This window comes from Candoia aspera, chromosome 11 (genome assembly GCF_035149785.1).
Source record: "Candoia aspera isolate rCanAsp1 chromosome 11, rCanAsp1.hap2, whole genome shotgun sequence".
NCBI lineage: Eukaryota > Metazoa > Chordata > Lepidosauria > Squamata > Boidae > Candoia > Candoia aspera.
The window spans coordinates 13215692-13236076 of NC_086163.1; the positions used below are offsets into that span (position 1 = coordinate 13215692).

Genomic DNA, 20385 nt, shown 5'->3' on the forward strand with positions numbered 1-20385 from the left:
CTTTTTTAAAAATAATCTTTCAGTCTAAAAATCCCTTTGTCCTTCTGTGATCCTGGCTCCTGTTACCGTTTGGGCTTACTGCTCATTTTGCATTTCCAAGCAGAGCACCGTGCCTGCCTAGAGCGATTATGGGAATAGGAGAGTAAACGAAGGAGATAAAAGCCAACCCATCCACAAGCACTCTCGTTGCAAACGTTTTGTGTGTGTGTGTGTGTGTGTGTGTCTTTTTAATGCACCATTGCTTCCAACGCTGAAAGACCTTCATCCTCAGATTCCTATTACAGCATCATTTTAGAAAGATATTTACACATCTGAAGACCCCCCATGACCCCCCTCCTCACCCCTCGTCATAAGGCAGACAAAGGCAACAATTTGCTTGGGGCTCAGTCTCCCTATTGCAAGCCATCTAGCCTTAGGATGAACAGACATCAGCAGAAGGGCAAGGGCAAGAAGAGAGAACAACCCCCTGGTGTTTTCTGATTGGTTCAAATCCCTGATAAACAGCCACGCAGAGACCAAAGTGGGCACGACATTCACGACCAGGACCGCAGCTAAAACCGCTTCATCTGCCGGCGTTCTTGCCGGCGCTGTTTCTTCTCGTTGGGCTCTTGATTGGCAGCTGGAGATTCTGCAGTGAGCCAAGGACCCAGGATGTTAACCCACAGGAGATAAAGTGCTCGTCCAGGAGCCTGTGAGAGGTAACAAAAACAGGGTCCCCTTTCAAGGTGTGCAGCAAGTGAAGTTGCATTAGCCAAAAAGTTGGCTGGGTTTTTGGTAGTTAAAGAATTTCGTCCCATTTATCTGTAGGTGTGGTGGGCATTTATATCCCATTTATTTAATTTAATCTATTTGATTTTATTCTAACCTATTTTATTCCAATTGCATTAATATCCAACAGAGCCCTTTCTATTACAGGCGCTTGTTCACCATCTAATATCTATCACAAGAACCCTCCTGAACAGCCTTTCTCAACCTTTTGACCCTGGAGGAACCCTTGAAATATTTTTCAGACCTCAGGGAACCCCTGCACATTCAGGCTCCAATATAGTCCAGAAGTTATAAAATTATATTTGTTTCATGTGAAGGCCTGTATATATGCATGAACAGTGTTCTTAAACTAAAGAATGAAATTTACCTCTTTAATATGAAGTTGCCAAATTTAAAATATTTTTTTAAATAAATCATGATCTCCCAGGGAACCCCTGGTGACCTCTCATGGAATCCTTGGGTTCCATGGAACCCTGCTGGAGAAACCCTGCTCTTGAAGGACACATTGGCTAGGGATGTGCACCTGGAATGCCATGTTCAGGTTTACTGGGAACAAACCATTTCAGCTGCAGGCACCGACTTCAGTTATACCACTCCTTTTAGTACAATTGGTGCTGCTGTAAATGGTTTATTCTTTAATGAACTACATCCTGCCTCATTTTTCATGGTCAAAAGCAGGACAATTTTTTTATAATTAAAATAAAATGTCTGTGCTTTTTAGTGGGAATTCCCCACTGTCTTCCTTCAGTGTGACCAAGAAACTTACCTGAGCATTTCTCAAATTTATCAATCTCTTTTTCTCTCTAGGGTGCTAATGGATCCAATATTTCTAACTCTCTTTGCAACCTGGAGGAAAGTTATGGCATTACTCAAACACTCTTAAAAATCTCCTTATTTATTTACCGGAGGAGGAGATGACATCAAGTGCTACTGATTAAAATTATATCCAACTGGAAGTGAGGTTTGTGTGGCTTCCCTCCAAACGGACTAGAAACCACAGCTGCTGGTGCACTTGGAAAGGGTAAGGACTTGCTATGGACAAATAAGTAAGAAAAGAAACTTACCAAAAGCCAGAAGTACCACACGTAGAGGGAAAAACAGCTGAGCACTTGGACTATGGCTGTAAGCAAAATCACATCCTTCAGATGCCTAAGGATAGGAAAAAAAATCCTGATTTTTATTAGCGTAGAAGATAATATAAAGTCTCAGTGATTTTTATTGTTCTCAAACATTCCACTCAAGAAATGGAAAAGACTGGCTAAAAAAAGCTACAGAAGATCAATCTGCTTCTATGTATTTAGAATGTGCCTGAACAGGACTGTTGTGAAGGAGGGGAAGCCCTCCAGACACAGTCTGGTCAAGATGCATAAGAAACATGGCTGCAGGATATGCTGAGAAATCATGGATTAGCTGCATGGATCTATATTACTGTGATCACTTTGGGACAGTGGCAATCTAGAGCAATGTTTCTCAGCCTTGGCAACTTGAAGATGTGTGGACTTCAACTGCCAGAATTTCCTAGCCAGCATCTTCAAGTTGCCAAGGTTGCGAAGCACTGCTCTAGAGCAATCAATGATGAATGAAGTCCTATGAAGAATGGTTGAAGGACCTGGGAATGCTGAACCTGGAGAAAATTAAAGAGAGACTGGAGAGTTGTTATCAAATATCTGCAGTGGCACAGAAGATGCAACAGATTTTTCATCTGTTTATTCCAGAAGGCAGGACTGGATTTAACAAGTAGAAAATGTAGGAATGTTGGTCACAACTGAACATTAGAAGAAATGTTTTAGTGGTAGAAGATATTCAGCAATGGAATAAACTGCTTTAGGGTTAGGTTTGTTTTAGATTTTTTATCCCATCTTTATTATTTTTATAAATAACTCAAGGTGGGGAACATGCCTAATACTCCTTCCTCCTCCTATTTTCCCTACAACCACCACCCTGTGAGGTAAACTGGGCTGAGAGAAAGTGACTGGCCCAGCTGGCTTTCATGCCTAAGGCAGGACTAGAACTCCCAGTCTCCTGGTTTCTAGCCCGGAGCCTTAACCACTAGACCAAACTGGCTGACCTCCACTCTCTCATGTGTTGCTGATGCTACTTAGACTGGTAATGAAACATCTGCAAGAAAATACCCAAGCTCAGTGAACACCAAGAACCCAATTGTTAATACAATTATCCTCCTGTTATCAATTTAATAATTTCCCATTTCTGCAACATTAAAAATTATCATCTGATTTTGAAAAATGGGAGTTTTGGGAGGCCACACACAAGGGTTTGGGGGGATGCAGGTGGCCCTGGGATTTCCAAGGGTGTCCCTCTACTGGTTGAGGCTACGAATTAAAACTACATATGCGCTCAGGCAGCAGGATCTGCTCACCTGGACTTAGGAAGTGTAGACACTCACTCTGCCATTCCCTGCTCCATATTCAGGTCAATCCCGCCATCAGTGAGGCTGCCTCCCTCTGCAAAAGTAGGCTTTGCCATTGACCTCATCGAGTGGTAACTGGCCCCATAGACCATCAGGCTGAACACAAAGGCAATCTACAAGAAGGATATGAAAATCAGCCAGGACCCTTTATCTACTTCTGAGATACTACTTTAGTAAGGCCTGAAGCTTCAAAAGTGCACAAAGGTTTGTACTTGGCAAAGATAGGCATGAAGACAAACATATTTTGTAGCTGGTGCCATTTTTTTTCCCAGTATTATTGGGCACAAATGGATACACACCGTAGGAATATATGCAGATGGACTTTCTTCTCTTCCCCCTTGCAGATATGTGTAAGGGGAGAAGATAGATTCTGGATGGGGGGAATCACTTTTAAGGCATGTTAAGCCCGTTTATAGGGTTAGCACATCTTATTTCTTTGGATATCACACTAAGAAGGTTTGACAATGTGCTGCTGAATATACGCAGTGCTCTGAAGGCCACTTATCAAGGATTGGGGTACCACATGGGGGCTGTGGATTCTTAGATCCACTCCTGATCTAAGAAAGCGGCAATGTCAGACTTCTAACTGCATGACAGCCTGGCTTGCAAAAAAATAACCCAATCGGTCAGCCATGCAGGCTCAAACGGGGAAAGGCTGCATACCAGTACTTAACCTTGGATGCTCCTCACTTTCTATATTGTGGTGCAGGAGCTTGCCTACCTTCTTCTTTTTGGGGGGTGGGGGGCAGAAAAAATAGGTAACTACCATTGTTGATGTACATCGTATGGAAATTTGTACTAAGCAGCAAAAAAGCAACCAATATAACCAAAGAGTTAGATCATTTTCCCTAAAAAAAAAAATAATCTGAAACATGTTGGGCTTTTAAGTTCATGAAAAGATATTGGCAGGAGGGGAAGAACATTGTTAGACTGGAAGGTCCCCCTCCAAAATCATTCAGAAAAAGCAGCTAGAAAACTATAGGCAATGTACTTATTTGTAAAATATGCAATACCTCCTAGTAGACTCATGTAAGAGGATGTGGTAACGGTTCTATTAAAGGTTAAGACAGCTTAATGGAACAATGGTCTACTGGTGGTTATATGTGGAGCCACCAGGTTTACAAACATGGCACAGACTCTCAGTTGTTGAAGGGTTAGTGGGGACAGAGGGATGGCATGGAGGGCTCTAAGCTTTGTATAATACTTCAAATGGCTGGCAGGCTACAGGACTAGATCGAGCAGACCTGCTGCATCAGTGTCAATGTGCAAATCAACTGAATCTCATGTTCTCCTAGCCAATATTTTAAACAGACTGATAAAGACTTCTTTCTTTGCAGGGAGGAGTGAGAGAATCAGAAAACAACAACTTCTGAATCAACTTTTTTGTCCCCCAACTCTTGGCGTGCAACACAAATAGTCCCTGACTCAAAGAAATGACAGTCTGAAAATATATAGAACTCACCCAAGTCCAAATGGTGGCTGTTACATAGAAGATCCCAAGGTTTACAATTCCGTAAATGGCCTGAAACAAAGGATATCAAAATAAGGAAGACAGCGGAATAGAAGCAGAACTTTTTGTCTAAAGCAGGATTTCTCAGTCTTGGCAACTTTAAGATGTGTGGACTTCAACACACGCTGGCTGGAGAATTCTGGGAATTGAAGTCCACACATTTTAAAGTTGCCAAGGTTAAGAAACATGACAGGTAGTCCTCACTTAATGACCATTTGTTTAGTGATGGTTCAGACTTATGGTGGTGCTGAAAAAACCGACTTACACCAATGCTCACACTTACGACTGTCACAGCGTCCCCACAGTCACGCGGTCGCAATTTGGATGCTTGGCAACTGGTTCGCATTTATGACCATCACAGCATCCCATGGTCACGTGATCGCCATTTTTGACCTTCCCAGCCGGCTTCTGGCAAGCAAAATCAATGGGGAACCATGTGACTCGCTTACCAACCACGTGGTTTGCTTAACCACTGTGGTGATTTGCTTAATGGCCACTGCAAAAGAGGTCATAAAATCAGGTTGGATTCGCTTAATGACCACTTTGCTTAGCAACCGAAATTCCGATCTCAACTGTGGCTGTTAAGCGAGTTCTACCTGTGGTCTAAAACTATCATTCTGAATCTAAATGAGCAAGTCACCCAATCAAAATTCAACTCCACTTTTTACCTTCAAGCACAGGACTTTACAGACAGGGACCCGAGCTGCTGATGAGACCAGTGATGGAAAAGCCATAGCTTTTTGCAAGCAAAAACAGGCAACTTTTTGTTGGCTGCTTCAGAACACACAGCAGCCGGACAGCCTTTCAGAACCGCAGACGTTCTCTGAGCAAAATAACCCGGCTGCCCTGGCGCCCTGCCCCCAACCCAAGATCCAGCCCCCCCATACTCACATTCGCTCCTAGGATGATTCGCAGATAGAACTTGAGCGTGTCCTTGTTTTCTTCAAATATCTGCTTTTTACCTTTGGTTCCCACCTTTCCTTTGGGCTGGGAAAAAGAAAGGCACATTTAAAAAAAAATGGGAGGTTGCACGCAGTCTCTCGATCTTTACCCAAATCTTGCCCGCTCGGCCCGGCTTGCTACAGCCCCCGTTGCCCCGGCGCCCGACTCACCGCCATGGCGACTCCCCAGCAAGCCTACAGGGCACGCAGGCAAGTCCACCAACTCAACCCAGCGAGACTTCCGGCGCAGGGACATTTGCGTCACCTCAGCGCCGCCAAGAGACCCTTTTCTCTGGAAAGCCTACAGTTCCCGAGAAGCATCACGCCGTCGTCTTGGGGAACCTGGAACGCGAGGCTGGAGGAGGAGGAGGGGGCGGAGCTGATGGGCGGGGAGGGGGCGTGGCCGGCCGTTGGAGGGAGCTCCGCTTCTTTGTTGGTCGCTGTCTTTCGCTTCTCTTTTGACCTCCGGCCGGGTTCCGGCCAGCAATGGAGACCTGGAGGCTGCCCGTGGAGGTAAGGGCGCCCGAGGGCGCGGTTGGTGCTCAACTTAGTCCTCTCAGGTTTGAGGGGCGCCGTGCTCGTCACTCAACCCACGTGGATGCATACAGACGTGTGTATAAACACGTGTCGGCCGCGAGGTTATTTGCTAGCTGTTTCCCGGCTTTTTCGCGGTAGTTCCTGAAATTTCGTTAACCGTCTGCCTCCGGATTATTATCATTTTCTTCTTTGAATTTAGTCATGGGCATAATCTACAGCTACCTACATTTTTGCTTCAATATAAGGAAAAACTGCCGGACGGTAAGATGCGCACAACGGCGAAACAGGCTCCCTTAGAGAGGTTGTGTGGTCTCCATCACGCGAGGTTTTTAAGAAGAGGCTGGGCAGCAACCTGCATGGTTTTGCTGCACAATGCTAGGGTTGGACTAGAAGATCCTTGGGATCCCCTCCAGCTACAAAATTTTATGATATTACATCTGAGGAGCTGGGCTACGGTCCCCAAACATTTATACTAAATAGTGCTTAAAACGGTGCCACAGGGATTCTTTTGCTACCGTGGCTGGAATTATTATTCTGGTTGTTACTGCTTTAAAAAGCAGTATTCTTTATTTTTTTTAATACTTGGGAAAAACTGCAGTGCAGAGTCCTGAAGGAGGAAACTGATTCTGCTGAACAAAATGCTTAGGAGATAATTACATGCAGGTGCTTTCAGGTGCATCTGAAGCTCCCTAAATGGGGAACTGTGCATTTGCTCTTCCCAGCCTCTAAATAACCTTGGGCTGCTCTGATTCATGCTTCCTTGCCTTCATGAGATGATTCAGTGAAATACTCAGACCAAGGCTGGACTTTCACAAAGAATTGTCAAGCATGATACCCACATGGGACTTGAAAAAGAAAATGGCTTGGAGGAAGTTGTAAACATTGCAAACATCTTACGTAGAAGCAACAGGAAATTTCTTGGCTTCGGCAGCCAAGGTCCTAATATTTTTTGAATTGCTCAGGAGTAAAATAATTGATGTATAGCATATACATCCTAACTGAAACACTTCAAGCTCTAGAACAGGCAGGAATGTACGCCGGAGTACATCCAGAGCACTTTGAAAAATGATTACATTGCTCTCCAATTGCAGCTTCTTTGGGTAGATTTGCAACAACAGAAACAGAAGCCTTTGCCAATCACTGGAATATTCATGCTCTAATGAGTAGCATGCACACTGTGCAATCAGTTAATGAATGTGTTAAATACTTTTTAAATCATTGATAAAGCTGAATGTTGTGGGAAGCCATGGCATCAAGGAAATAAATAATTGGAATGAGCTAAAATCTTGGAGATTGTTACAAGACCGGGTGGAAAAGGGTTATAACTATATAAAAACTGTATAGTTCAGGGAAAACAAACTTGGGCAAATAGATATATTTGGAAAGAGCCCTTTATTTATTATATGAACGGGCCCATATAATATGGAATTGATTATACAGATCTAGGCTTCAGTAGTAGCTATTCTTCTTGTAGTTTTATTATTTTACATATTTAATTAACAGATGCCTATGGACTTAAACTTCATCAGAACCACTTTAAAAGCTATAACTAATTTTAAGATTATTTTTTAATGGAAAAGCAGGATTAAAATGGAATAAATAGGTGCATTCCCAGTGGTCAGGTTGGTAAAATCGTATGCTGTTTGGACTTCATATCAATATATGAGAATGGGGAAAAGTACTCTGTGCCTCTGAGAAACTTGTGCCATGGTAAGGCTAAGTATAGACACTGAACTAAATCATAACATGGCATAGCATGCTGTAGGAACCCAAAGCATGATTTATGGCTTAGCGTGATGCACAAATCGAACCAACTGGTTTAGTTAAAACCACATGATTAAACAAACTAGACTTAACATAATGCGTGAAGCAGCTCTAAATACAGTATTGCCCTCATGTATTGCTTGTTTCAACCATGCCATGTTGAACAAGCTATAATTACAGTATTTACAATTGCTGGATTTGCATAAAGCTAAACCATTCATCATGGTTTATAAATCACAGTGAGTAGGTTCACACAATGTGATATGCCAAAACCAAATAAATTGTATTATGCCGGAGGGCAGGGATTTTCAAACTTCTAGGCTGTGGAACCGGTTTGAAAAAAAATTCCTAGAACTCTTGATCAAAAGGCAAAGCTCCAGTGATAGAAAGCTGGCTGCATTCAAGTAAACTTCTTGTTAGTGTCTCCCAAAATCTCACCAAATTCTTACAGTACTTAAGGAGTCTTTGAGAAACCCTGGCATTGAGCAACGTGAGAACCCAGACTCAGGGTTCAAAATATCACCAAATTCTTTTTCTGGATTTCTTGGACATTCTTCCAGTTGTTGTTACTGTATAGATGTAGATGCTTACTGTTGCCGGTTCATTTATTCTGTTCTTGCATTGGGACATTTTTTAAACGAAAGAATCGGCCTGTTTGCAAATGTGAATTGGCTTGTATAGTGTTTAAGCAGCAGGACAATCTTCATGTTCAACAAGGTTTCCATTTTTTAGAGGTGGGCAACAGGATAAGCCCAGACTGTGGCATCAAGGTCAAGAAAGGACTGAAAGATTGATAACCGCATTTACACACACACCCCAAAAGTTTTCTATAATGGGAGAGCTCATGGCCACGTTCCTCAGATAGATACGCAGTTGTCTAGAAGGGAAGGCTGAAATGAGTAACAAAATCCTATTTGGAAGGCATGGAGGTAGTAAATCGAATTAGTTCACCCAAAATGGTCCGATATTGCCATGGGAACTTATTATGAAAATAATCATTTTACCATAGCAAGGTTTGGCCACATCCTCTGATCATTTAATTGAAACTGATAAAAAAAACCCTACCCCAATCCAGAGCTTTAGACATTTCCTCAATTGTTTGTATAACTCCCTTGAAATGTTTAATAAATATATCACTGCATGCAGGCAAAAACAAAACTCTTTAAAAATTTTCCATGAGATAACTTATTGCTTTTTGAGCACATCTGCTTTTAAAAACTTTGTTCCTTTTGATTTTAAAACAAACAGCTGTTCTGGGATAAAAGCTGCTCCTTGAAAAAGCTGCTCAGTGAATGATTTTAATTTATAGAACCCTTACTGAGCTCTGTTAAAAATTACCCTTTATGTTTTTCTTTTTGAAAGGTTCAGTATAAATTGCTTCATAAACCATTAGCTTCGTTGTTTTTGTAATTAGCAATATTAACAAATAGGGATGCGGTGGCACCACTGGTTAAACCGCTGAGCTGCTGAGCTCGCCGATCGGAAGGTCGGTGGTTTGAATCCACGTGATGGGGTGAGCTCCCATTGCTAGCCCCAGCTCCTGCCCACCTAGCAGTTCGAAAACATGCCAATGTGAGTAGATTAATAGGTACCGCTTCGGTGGGCAGGTAATGGTGTTCCGTTTAGTCATGCCGGCCACATGACCACGGAAGTGTCTACGGACAAACGCCGGCTCTTCGGCTTTGAAACGGAGATGAGCCCCGCCCCCTAGAGTCGGACACGACTGGACTTAATGTCAAGGGAAACCTTTACCTTTAATATTAACAAACCTTCTGGCCAGTTTTAACATATGGTGCTAAAATAAACTGGGAACTGTTTCATGAGCCCAGCAGTTGGGGCTTATAGCTTAGTGCATTGTGCAGATCCAATCAATTGTTTATTTCATATCTTGATTATTTTTCAAAATACTTTTTAGCCTTGATGGTGATATCTTGTCTGGATTGGGATAGGTTTATGGCAAACCCCAAAAGTGGGTACACAGAAGCATAAAAAAGTAGTCAACCTCAACCCAGAATGGGATACAGTATGTTTTTTTCAATTCAGATAAAATAAACATGTAACTAAAATGTCTTCCTGAGGATAGCAGTTACTGTTCTGAGAATACTTGTTCATACACACAATGGCTTGCTTGTGTACAAGTGATCACTTGTATAAAAGTGATCACAGTGTATCGTTTACTGTTTTGTAGCCTTATAATATCTGGCTCTTCATAAAGGTCAGCATCCTCTGGCATTTTTTAAGTAAATTAAGCTGAAAAAGTGGATATTAAGATTTGTAGAAGGTGTCCTTCTTCTGAGCAACATGGTTTCACGTTATGTGAACTCTTCCCATCTGAACTTAACCTCAGTCTTGCTATATTAAGCCCAAGTAGCAGAGAATTGGGTGTTTCCTTTTTCAGCAGTAAATATACTGCGGAAATAGTCAAACTGTTGATGCAAACTGGATGTACAGTTTGCATCAGAAGCTATTGCTCTGGGCTTTATTGCAAGAATTGTTCAAAATGCTTGTATATACCTTTGCTTGGCCCTGAAGTCTTATGTCCAATTATTCAATTGGTGTAATTTTAAATTCTGGAGGTAACAGTCTTAGGACAATGAGTTGTTTTTCTAGAGAGCCATGCAAGTTGTGTCACGTATGTCAAAATCTGATAAGCCAGTGTTGCTATATTTGGAGGTTCAGCTCTTCTGCAAGGTGAGGGTCAGACACCTGTCCTAATCATGTCACTGCTTGGGCCAAGCAGACACTATCTTAGAGGTGGTCAACTGACATCAATGTCCAGTACAAGCCATGGCAACCTCACGTCGTGACATTATCGCACTAATGATGTCAGGTTCTAAGTGTCATCATACCCCTAATGTCACCACTACATCCTATGGCAGCCAGAACCCCACGTCTCTTTATGGCCTTGCTAAAGATTGAACTTCAGTTGTACCACTACCTGCCACTTTGAAGGGTCACATACACAGGATCTGAAGTGTGAGCCCAAGCCTCTGAAAATAACACTTACCTAGTTAAGAAAAATAAGTTGCAACATTTCCCAAAACTCAGAAAAGGATGTTCCCCACCACACATTGGTGTGATGTGGTTGATGTGGCATTCTTGCCCCTAAATCTTCAAGTCACGCCCCAGTCACTAAATGCAGTGGGTGGCCCACTGCTGCTCTTCCTTGGAGCATTAGCTGATAAATGTTTACTTTCCTATTGCCACAACAGTTGCGCTTTAGCAAAAGTGGCCTAATGAACAGGGCACTTCTTCCATTAATATACAGTACACATTTATTTTGAATAACCTGACTTCAAATGAGATGAGTATCTCATACAAATTACCACTTAATGTCTTACATGGACTCTCTAATGCAGTGTTTCTCCACCTTGGCAACTTAAAGATGTGTGGACTTCAACTCCCAGAATTCCCCAGCCAGCTATGCTGGCTGGCTGGGGAATTCTGGGAGTTGAAGTCCACACATCTTTAAGTTGCCAAGGTGGAGAAACACTGCTCTAATGCTTCTTCAAACAGCATTAAGCAAAGTTTTTCTGGATCCAAGAAACCAATGAGAGAAGAAAGAGAAAGAGATGGGGAGACAGCCGTATGTTTATATTTCTTCCTGTGTCCAAATGCCAGTATTTGTGGTTGTCATCCAAACCATATATTAACTTTTGCTTTCCCAGATCATGATACAAGGAAGAGTTCTGTCCTGCCAATCCTTACTCCGTTAATTTCACAATTATGTCCTTACTTGTTGTCTTCAAACAGATTGAGTTACGGAGCATAACAGGCATCTCAACAAAATGACTGGAAGTTTTAGATGATATTCCATCTGAGTCCTAAATTGATTTTGTTTCCTTTTTCAACAGCTAAATTGGCATCTGCTTTCTCATTTGTAGGTCATCACTTACATCTTGAGCTTTCTACCTATCTCTGATAGAAAAGAGGCCTCTCTAGTTAACCGAGCCTGGTATTTTGCAGCCCAAGACTCCCTGCGACAGGTAAAATCTTTGTGGGCTTCTTAGACAAGCTCACCTTCGCTTTCTGTTCCTTTGGAAGACAATCTTCTCTTTGAAATTATCCCTTATTCCAGGATTGGGTAGGTTTTACTGTGTTGGAGTTGGAGCCACAGCTCAGCCTTCCAATTTGCCAGTGGGCTGCAGGAAGCTGCTGACAGTATGTTAATATATTACAGTGGGGAAGATTGCCTCATTTTGCAAGTTTTTAAAGATGGGAATGAAGAGCCAGTTTGGTGTAGTGTTAAGGCGCCAGGCTAGAAACCGGGAGACCGTGAGTTCTAGACCCGCCTTCGGCACAAAGCCAGCTGGGTGACCTTGGGCCGGTCACTCTCTCAGCCCCAGGAAGGAGGCAATGGCAAACCACTTCTGAAAAAACCTTGCCAAGAAAACTGCAGGGACTAGTCCAGGCAATCCCTGAGAATCAGACATTGTTGAACAGATTAAAAAAAAAATGGGAATGAGAGTGTTCCCACCCCCTGATGTTTCCTGTTCAAATTCCCATCTTTAAAATAGATACAAAACCCACCCCCTTCCTTCTATAAAATGGGGCTCCAAACACAGAAGAGATGTTGGCAATGAATTCCAAAGTTTTCTTTCACGTTGGCCTCCTTGGAAGTATGTCCTCGTGACGGATCCTGCCTTGTTTCACTTCTAGGAGAATGTCTTCTACAACATCCCAGCTACCTCTGCTTCACTCAAGACCATCCGGGGCTTGGCCCAAAGGCATGTGTGCAGTGTCAAGATGGCAAACCTAGATAGCTCTACCATTTCTCGGGATGTCATCAAATATATTGCCAATTACTTGGGGCCCCATCTACGCAGACTGTGCTTGAATGGGAGCTGCCTGACAGAAGCTAGCTTTGAGGAACTCCTCCTCGCTTGCCCCTGCCTCGTGGCCCTGGATCTGAGCAGCTGCAACAGCCTCTTCATGTCTGGCACCCTGCTGTCCAAACAAGAGACTTTGGTGCAGGCCCAAAAAGTGCTAGTCAATTTGAAGGAACTGAATCTGTCTAGTGTAAGGTACTTGTCTGACCTCACTTTCAACCGCCTGACCAGCTGTTGTCCACAGCTGGCCAAGTTGGTCCTTGCCCGCTGCCACATTACCTTTGAGTTTGATAGCTACTATGGCTCCTATAACTACAGCTCCTCAGTCCTGCTGTCCTTCCGCAACCTCCTGCAGTTTCTCCACCAGCGAGCCCCGTGCATCAAGTCTTTGGATTTGAGTGGCACCAATATTAACAGCCAGGCGATGAAGACCCTGGTCCAAATGGAGAACCTGCAGCTGCAGGAACTTGTATTGCAGGCTTGCCGGGATCTGAGCAATGAGGCTGTGAGCATCCTGTGTCAGCACCAGCCTCATCTGACCACGCTGGATCTGAGCGGGTGCTCTGAGCTTTCTGACCGGGCCCCCCTGGCCATCAGCTCTCGGCTCCTAGCTCTTCAGTGCCTGCACCTGGGGAAGCTCCCACGAATGACCGATGCTGGCTTCCAGAGAATGTCACGCCTGAAGCATCTCCAAAGCTTGGACGTGTCTGAGTGCAGCCTTGTGAGCTGCAGTGAGCTCATGAAAGCTTTTGGCGCTAATGCAGGACTTCCCAAATTAAAATCCTTGAACGTCGCCTTTTGCTCGTTACTAAGAGTAAGTTCTGCGGTGGCTTTTCTAATGGATTCCTTTTAGGCTGAGAGTATGGTTCAACAGCTGGTTCACACTTGGGGCTAAACCATAATGAGGTGGTTTGGTTTTAACTTAATATAATGTATGATCCCGTGCTCATGTTTTTTCCAGTAAACTATGGTTAAATAAACTGGCTTAATGCAATATGTGAATCTCCCCAGCCTAAGGTAGAAATTCACTGAGAGCTATGCCCTCCCTGAAGCCCTTGTGGGAAGTTAAAATGAATATGAATCCAATAATCTTTTTTCCCCTTCTGCAGGACAGCACAGTGCTCTCTCTAGCTGAAGCCCTAAGCAAGAACCTTCGGGTTCTGGATCTATCATCCTGTGTGTCACTCTCTAACAGAAGCGTCCAGGCAATTGCTTCCCGTCTTTTATGCTTGACTGTCCTCCGCTTGGCCTGGTGTAAAGAACTGACCGACTGGGGCTTGCTGGGCGTTGAGGAGCCCAGAGAGCAGTGCGAATATGCCAGAGAGGTGAGAGCACATCATAAATGTAGACTCTTTTGCCTGGATAATGACACAGGGGAAGGTAGAAATGATGCGTGTGAGTCGAATGTTCCTGTATCAGGCGTACTCAGGAGTCTGGGGTTTCTGTAAGTGCTAAATGGCAGCACTGAGTTGACCTTGACTGATCCCAGAAGAAGAAAATGGTGGCTCACTTCTGTACTGCTATCAAGACAATCATATACACATATCTATGAAGCCACCCAGAGCTGAGTTCAGCTGGAACATTTGACCTTTCCAGGTTCTCCAAAAGAGACCTGGTGAGAGTTCGTATTCCTCATTCAGGTTTCAAGCTAAAGAAAGTGAAAGGGCAGGAGCCCTTCTAGTCCTCTGGTGGCCCCCTGTCTAGTTGTTAGCTTATTTTTAGTTTTTTTGTCTGAAGGACAAAACCACTCTCCTCACACATCCACCAATAAAGGTGTAGACAGATATTGAGCAGACTTTTGAAGATAACATTTTTTGCCTAGAGCAGCAAATAGATGCAAAACTAGGAACCTGGAAGGTTGTGTAAACGTTCTTCTTTTCCCACATTCCCTCACTTGTTGTCTAATGGCAAGGACTGGCCACTTTTTGGGTAGTGAACACTGTTCTGACAGCACGTGCACACAAAATGTTGACTAAACTAAAAATACCCCAAATCTCACAAGATTTCTGCAACCTTGGCTGAGATCTCATGTTCCAAATCTCTTGCAATCTCCTTGCCCAGATGTTCTTCCTGGTGGCTCATGGTCCTCTTAACTAATGGAAGGGGCTTCTCTTTTGTGATCCCAGGGAAGCTATGGCAACAATAGGAAGCATTCTATATAACATGTTATAGAATGCTAGCATCCTGCAGTTAGAAGACGCCATTTAGGTCACCAAGTCCAGCTTCCTTATCAGTACTGAAAGGCTGTCTGATCGCCACTTGAACCCAACCAATGAATGGGAACCCAACCATTTCTCTAGGTAATTAGTTCCACTGTTGAACTCTTCTTACTGTTAGAAATTTTTCTAACAATGGGTATCTGTCGTCCAGTAAAAAATGCTGGTTGCAACCCCATGATTTATAGACCCAGGAAAGCTAAAAAAAAAAAAAAAGCAGCATCCATTTCTGAAATTGTTGACCTTTGAATCCAGGAAAATACAGGGAAGACCTCACTTTCCCAGAGCCCACAGGAATGCCCAGGTACTGGCTGGGGGAATTCTGAGAGTTGAAGTCCACGCATCTTAAAGTGGCCAAGGTTGAGAAACACTGCATTAGAAGGTCAAGAGTTTCTTAAGCGTCATCTGGGATTTTTAGCAGTGGTAGCAAGTTCCCTTTGGCAAGAGGTATTGGCAGGAAACAGTGTTGTTTGGATGGAGCGTGCCCTAACTTTTCAGCGTGTACTGTAGATTGTATTAAATGATTGTTATCAGTCCATGCTCTGTCATTAATTGAATCTTCCTCCAGCTTTGGAGCGGGAAAGGAAGGTGGGCCCTTAAAAGAATGTTTGCGATGGTGGGCACACCGGAGCATTGGTTTTACTAATGAAGCCTCATTTACAGAGCAAAGGACAGCAGAATCCTTTGCCTAGAACATAGCAGGCAACCTTTTTGCCCTTGATGGCCACATGCAAGCAGTGGTGCTGGATTGCATGCCGACACCCATGTACAAGTTCACAACCTTCTAAAGTAGCCTTCCTCTTTCAAACACAACCAACACAACCCACCTGTACTATCTCTTCCTAGTCCCTTAAAAGTTGGGATACAATCTAATTGAGAAAAAAACACCCCAAAGTGCTCTCCGCTATGGTGGCAGTGAGAAAGTTATAGTGTGGGAAGAGATGGAAATATCCACAGGGGTGGCCTGCGAGCCACCAATTCCCCCTTTGTGTTTTGGGGGCATAACATCAGGGCTCCAGTATCATGGTCCTTTCCAGCCTGGATCCCCTCTGGTTCTGGGGACTTTCACTCCCAAATTCCCCAGCCAACGTGCCATTAGAGCATACCTGAGCTGTGGAAGGCTACCTTGCGATGTAAACAATTGGGAAGGCTTTCACCTGCCTTTAACCACCATGCTGACTTGTTTTGACAGAAAGAAGCAGGCCCAAAGTTCAGCAGGAACTTTGGCAACATGGGTTTTTTCCTGCCACCTCCCCAGGATTTGGAGCAGGATAAGCTGATTGTCACTAACCTCAATCAACAGAATGCTCCAGAGCAGCACCAAACCTCTTTGAGTGCCCTGACCCGTCTGCAGGAGCTTGACTTGACAGCCTGTGGGAAGCTGACAGACGTGAGCATAGCCAAGGTACAGGGCCTGATTTGGGAAAGCAAATGTTGGGGCCAAGTAGCGGAACACAGCCTTTGCTAAATGGACTAGCAGATGCTATCTTCTCCCAGGCCAACGTTCCTGTGAAGGAGTGATGATCTGTCCACAAGAAGCCAACCGCATTCTCCAGTTTGGGACAGTCCAAACAGCATCAGAGGAACATCTGAAACTACCTCCTATGAAGTAGAATCATTGGCCCACCTAGCTGTGCAGATCCTATAATTTATTTTTCTTCATTCTGCATAAAAATAGCAACTCAGAGAACTCAAGGCTTGGGGCTTGGAAGGAACACGTAGGTTACACATCCCCGCTCTAAACTAAATGATGTAGCTTTTCTTGGGGTTTGGCCCAGGGTGTTTCCAAATTCTTCCTCAACCCGCCAGGGGTTGTGACCTTCTGCACTGAAAACAAGTGCCCTGGGACTGAGATTGATGTAAAGCCTACTCAGTTAAGCATTTGTAAGGAAGCACAAGTACAGCCTCTGAAAGCAATGCACTGCAGTTAGGGAGACCAACAAGCAAGAACCAGATGTTTGTGGCTGGTTGGAGATCGGTTAGAGCAGAACCAACAGCCGCAAAAGCACCCAAGAGGCTTGCTTGTTTAGAAAGGTGCTCTTTAAAAAACGGAGGTCACAAAGGAAAGGAAGTGGTTTGGTGCACAGGGAGGAAGAGCTCATTGCAGAGACTAAAAAGAAAAATGGGAGGATGAAAACGATCTGCAGAGGATCACCTTGTTCGAAAGATGCAAGAAGAGACGTAAGGAAAGCCCAACAGGATAAGTAACACGGTCAGGGAAGAGGACTTGATGGGCTGGATTCATACCACGCACTTTAACAGGTTATTTAAAGATCTAGTAGAGGCATTCACAAAGCATGCTAGCCTTAGTTACTTTTAACCCAGATTACGTTTCTTGGTGTGCGATGCACCCCAGCCATTTTGATTAATTTTATCATTCAGCCTTGTGCAAACACAGAAGATGAATGAACTCAATAAGCAAGTTTATGCAAACCCAGGCATTCAGTGCCTCCCCTTCAGTTACAATTAGCTAGCATGTATCCTCAATACACAGGAATGATGTGGTCACAAAACAGGCTAAAAAACACTCCATTTTGTCCAATGTTGAACTATATGTTGGCTAGCTTCACATGCTCCACTAAATCCTTAACCTGGGTTATACGAACACAATTACTGTGTTCACATCATATGCAGTGCCCAAACACTTAAATCATATTGAGGCTTTCCATGATGGGGAGATTCCCACATTGGGCAAACCATTCAAAACTAGGGCATGATACGGTCCTCAGGGATCATACCATTTTGAACATCAAGGGTTAAACTTGTACCACAAAACTGTCTAGCACAGCCTTTCTCAACCTTTTGACCCTGGAGGAACCCTTGAAATATTCTTCAGGCCTGGGGGAGCCCCTGCACATTCAGACTCAAAGATAGGCCAGAAGTTACAAAATCATTATATCCGTTTCATGCGTAGGCCTGCATGTATGCATGAACAGTGTTTTTAAACTAAAAATAAGGAATGAAACTTACCTATTTAATGTGAAGTTGCCCGAATTTGAACTAATTTTTTAACTAGATCGTGATCTCCCCGGGAACCCCTAGTGACTTCTCATGGAACCTTGGTTGAGACACTCTGGTTTAGCAGGTCAGGGTGAAGGATCACACCAAATAACCTATAACCTCTTTATAGACTTGGGGTATTTTTCTCTCTGTCAACCTGATTTACACATTGCACCCCATGCAGGATTTGGTTCTGCACTTCCTCTCCAGGTTATCACCTTCCCAGAACTCCGCCACCTTTCCCTCAGCCTTGTGCCCAACATCACTGACACCAGCCTCCTTGCTATTGCGCGCAACTGTCAGAGCCTGGAACACCTTTCGCTGACCCACTGCACAAACCTGACGGATAGAGGTTTTGCTGAGGCAGCTGGATCTCTGCGCAGGCTGCAGTATCTCATTCTTTCTGGCTGCAACCAGCTGACCCCCAGGTGAGTGAGCATAGCTTGCAAGAGATGGGTCACCTGAATGCCTCAGGGCACCAGAGGTGGCCCTAAGGCTCCTCAGTTGACCCCTGGAAAACTCTCTAAAAGCTCTTCGCCTGCAAAGGGCCCTGTCCATTTTATGCCACTGCTCCGTCCACCTCCGTCCAGGTCCCTCTCCCTAAACGTTGTGGACCGCCCCTGACCACCAACAGGTTGCCCACACCCTTCTTACAAATTGGATGGGGATGGCAAGGTTACTTTACCACAGAGCTTTCCTTGTGGAGGTGGGTGGGCCAAAGAGACCGATGGCAGCTGGAATCTCCCCTTCCAGGACCCTGAAGTCTGTCGGTCAGGAGTGCCAGCTGCTGAAGTGCTTGGATGTCTCCATGTGCAGCAAGATCAGCATGTCCGATGTCGAACGTTTCCAGTCGCAGCTGCCCCCTCAGAGCCAGACGAGCATCCAGGCACGGTTTGTGGGTGGCGCAGACCTTTCCATCAGCCTCTGAGGAATGCTTGGTGGGTCGCGAGCCTAGACCCCTTGACGACAAACCTCTCCCCATCCCAGTGGGAATACAGGAGATCATCTTGGACAACCTTGACAGCCTCATGCCCATAGGGTGAGAATTAATTGCACAGCTATTGCCGTATAAGCCCCATCAAAGAAACAGCCTATCCTCCATGGCAGTGAGGACAGCTTCCAAGATGGTCTTCCAGGAGGGGGCTACTGATTAAGGAGGGGGCTATTGATTATTAAGACCAGCAACTCTGATATCCTGCAAGCAGAATGGGGAATATTTATTTTGCTCCTGGAGTTTGGACCAAGGCAAGTCCCAGCAGTGCTGGGACTGGTACCCCAGCAAGGTGGCAGGACAAATCTTGCTGTTCATACCAACTTCGACATAGCCAGGCACAAGCACTCCCCCCCGCACCACACACAAAGGCTATGAATCCCCTGTATGCAAGAGGGATAACTACATTCTTAGGTGCCAACCCTTCAAAGTCCCCTTGTCAATTTTAGGGGAACTTGTGATTGAACCTGCTTCCAAAGTCTGCCCTCCCCACTGACATCAGAGCATCCTTGGACTGTTCAGGCACAGTGAGACGCCCCAGTGACTTCATTCTTGCTAACAGGGTGAAAAAGCAACTTTTGTCATTAGCATCCCTCTCTTCTTCCTAAGCCTATAACCCTGTTTGTGTACTGGGGGAGGGGGGGCTTCAGACACAAAACACAGACACAAATAAAAGACTGCCATCTTATCCATGCTTTGGAATCTGGGGCAAAGGACAATGCAGGCTATTAAACCCAGCTCTCTCATCTTGGCTAAGAGTTATGTATTTGATTTTGGTTTCCCCAAGTCCCTGCAAGTTATCATCCAAAGCATCTGAGGCCTACCACATGCCTACTTCTGCACAATAGCATTAGGAGTCACGTTCTCCAAAATTTGTCAAAACATGCCTGAAATCTAGCATTGTGCACAACAGTTTTAAAAAAAAAGGCCTACCAGTTAACCCACTGGCCACAAAATTAAGAAGGAACAGGGGAAGGTAAATGTGAATCAAGTGATAAATCTCAGAATGGCCTCCTGTATATCTGCAGGAGTTTTCTGATATGCTTTGACCATTATAACTTCAAAAGCCTTTTTTTCTAATGAACGTTTGGGGGAATCCTAGGAAGGTGTGCGGAAAGATGTGTGAGCTTGATTCGGTACTGATCAAATGCTCCTGAATTAGGCAGAGGCACTCCGCTTAGCAAACAGCTGTTTGTTTCAGCCACTGTTATTCCACTGGCTCCAGTAAGTAGGTTTCAAGGTTTTGATCCGCAAGGTAAATCTACCCCAACCTGAGATTACAAATTAGAGTGTGACGCTCCCAAGTAGTCCACCACCTAATATGATGCCTGCAGAGGCATAAGATTAATTAAGATGCAATTTTTTTAAATGTCCCAAAATCTCATGATCATCTAATGAGAA

At 44.3% G+C, this 20385-nt stretch overlaps 2 protein-coding genes across 3 annotated transcripts; one reads left to right on the forward strand and one right to left on the reverse strand.

Moving 5' to 3' along the window:
• Positions 1 to 208: 208 nt before the first annotated feature.
• Positions 209 to 5902, reverse strand: TMEM208 (transmembrane protein 208). Of its 2 annotated transcripts, XM_063313206.1 has the most exons (6): positions 5819 to 5902; positions 5598 to 5693; positions 4659 to 4718; positions 3173 to 3309; positions 1833 to 1917; positions 209 to 689 (listed from the first exon to the last, which is right to left on the reverse strand). In XM_063313206.1, the coding sequence occupies exons 1-6, from the start codon at positions 5822 to 5824 to the stop codon at positions 552 to 554; spliced, it is 522 nt and encodes a 173-aa protein (XP_063169276.1). In that variant the 5' UTR covers positions 5825 to 5902; the 3' UTR covers positions 209 to 551. The 2 variants fall into 2 exon arrangements, with proteins under 2 accessions (XP_063169276.1, XP_063169277.1); XM_063313207.1 differs by lacking the exon at positions 5598 to 5693 and having other exon boundaries at positions 5819 to 5881.
• Positions 5903 to 6048: 146 nt separating this feature from the next.
• Positions 6049 to 19735, forward strand: LOC134503965 (F-box and leucine-rich repeat protein 13-like). Its single transcript, XM_063312945.1, has 7 exons — positions 6049 to 6160; positions 11833 to 11934; positions 12608 to 13591; positions 13887 to 14102; positions 16186 to 16398; positions 18204 to 18421; positions 18747 to 19735. Exons 1-7 carry the CDS (start codon positions 6134 to 6136, stop codon positions 18919 to 18921), a joined length of 1935 nt encoding a protein of 644 aa, XP_063169015.1. The 5' UTR covers positions 6049 to 6133; the 3' UTR covers positions 18922 to 19735.
• The last annotated feature ends 650 nt before the right edge of the window (positions 19736 to 20385 follow it).

What these genes read in the sequence shown, in the direction of transcription:
- LOC134503965 (XM_063312945.1), top strand. Translation starts at nt 6,134, where the DNA reads ATGGAGACCTGGAGGCTGCCCGTGGAG. An exon ending in CCCAAGACTCCCTGCGACAG is followed by an intron (nt 11,935 to 12,607) that starts GTAAAATCTTTG and finishes TTTCACTTCTAG; the next exon opens with GAGAATGTCTTCTACAACAT. An exon ending in TGCAACCAGCTGACCCCCAG is followed by an intron (nt 18,422 to 18,746) that starts GTGAGTGAGCAT and finishes CTCCCCTTCCAG; the next exon opens with GACCCTGAAGTCTGTCGGTC.
- TMEM208 (XM_063313206.1), bottom strand. An exon ending in GAATCATCCTAGGAGCGAAT is followed by an intron (nt 4,719 to 5,597) that starts GTGAGTATGGGG and finishes CCTTTGTTTCAG; the next exon opens with GCCATTTACGGAATTGTAAA. An exon ending in ATGGAGCAGGGAATGGCAGA is followed by an intron (nt 1,918 to 3,172) that starts GTGAGTGTCTAC and finishes TCCTATCCTTAG; the next exon opens with GCATCTGAAGGATGTGATTT.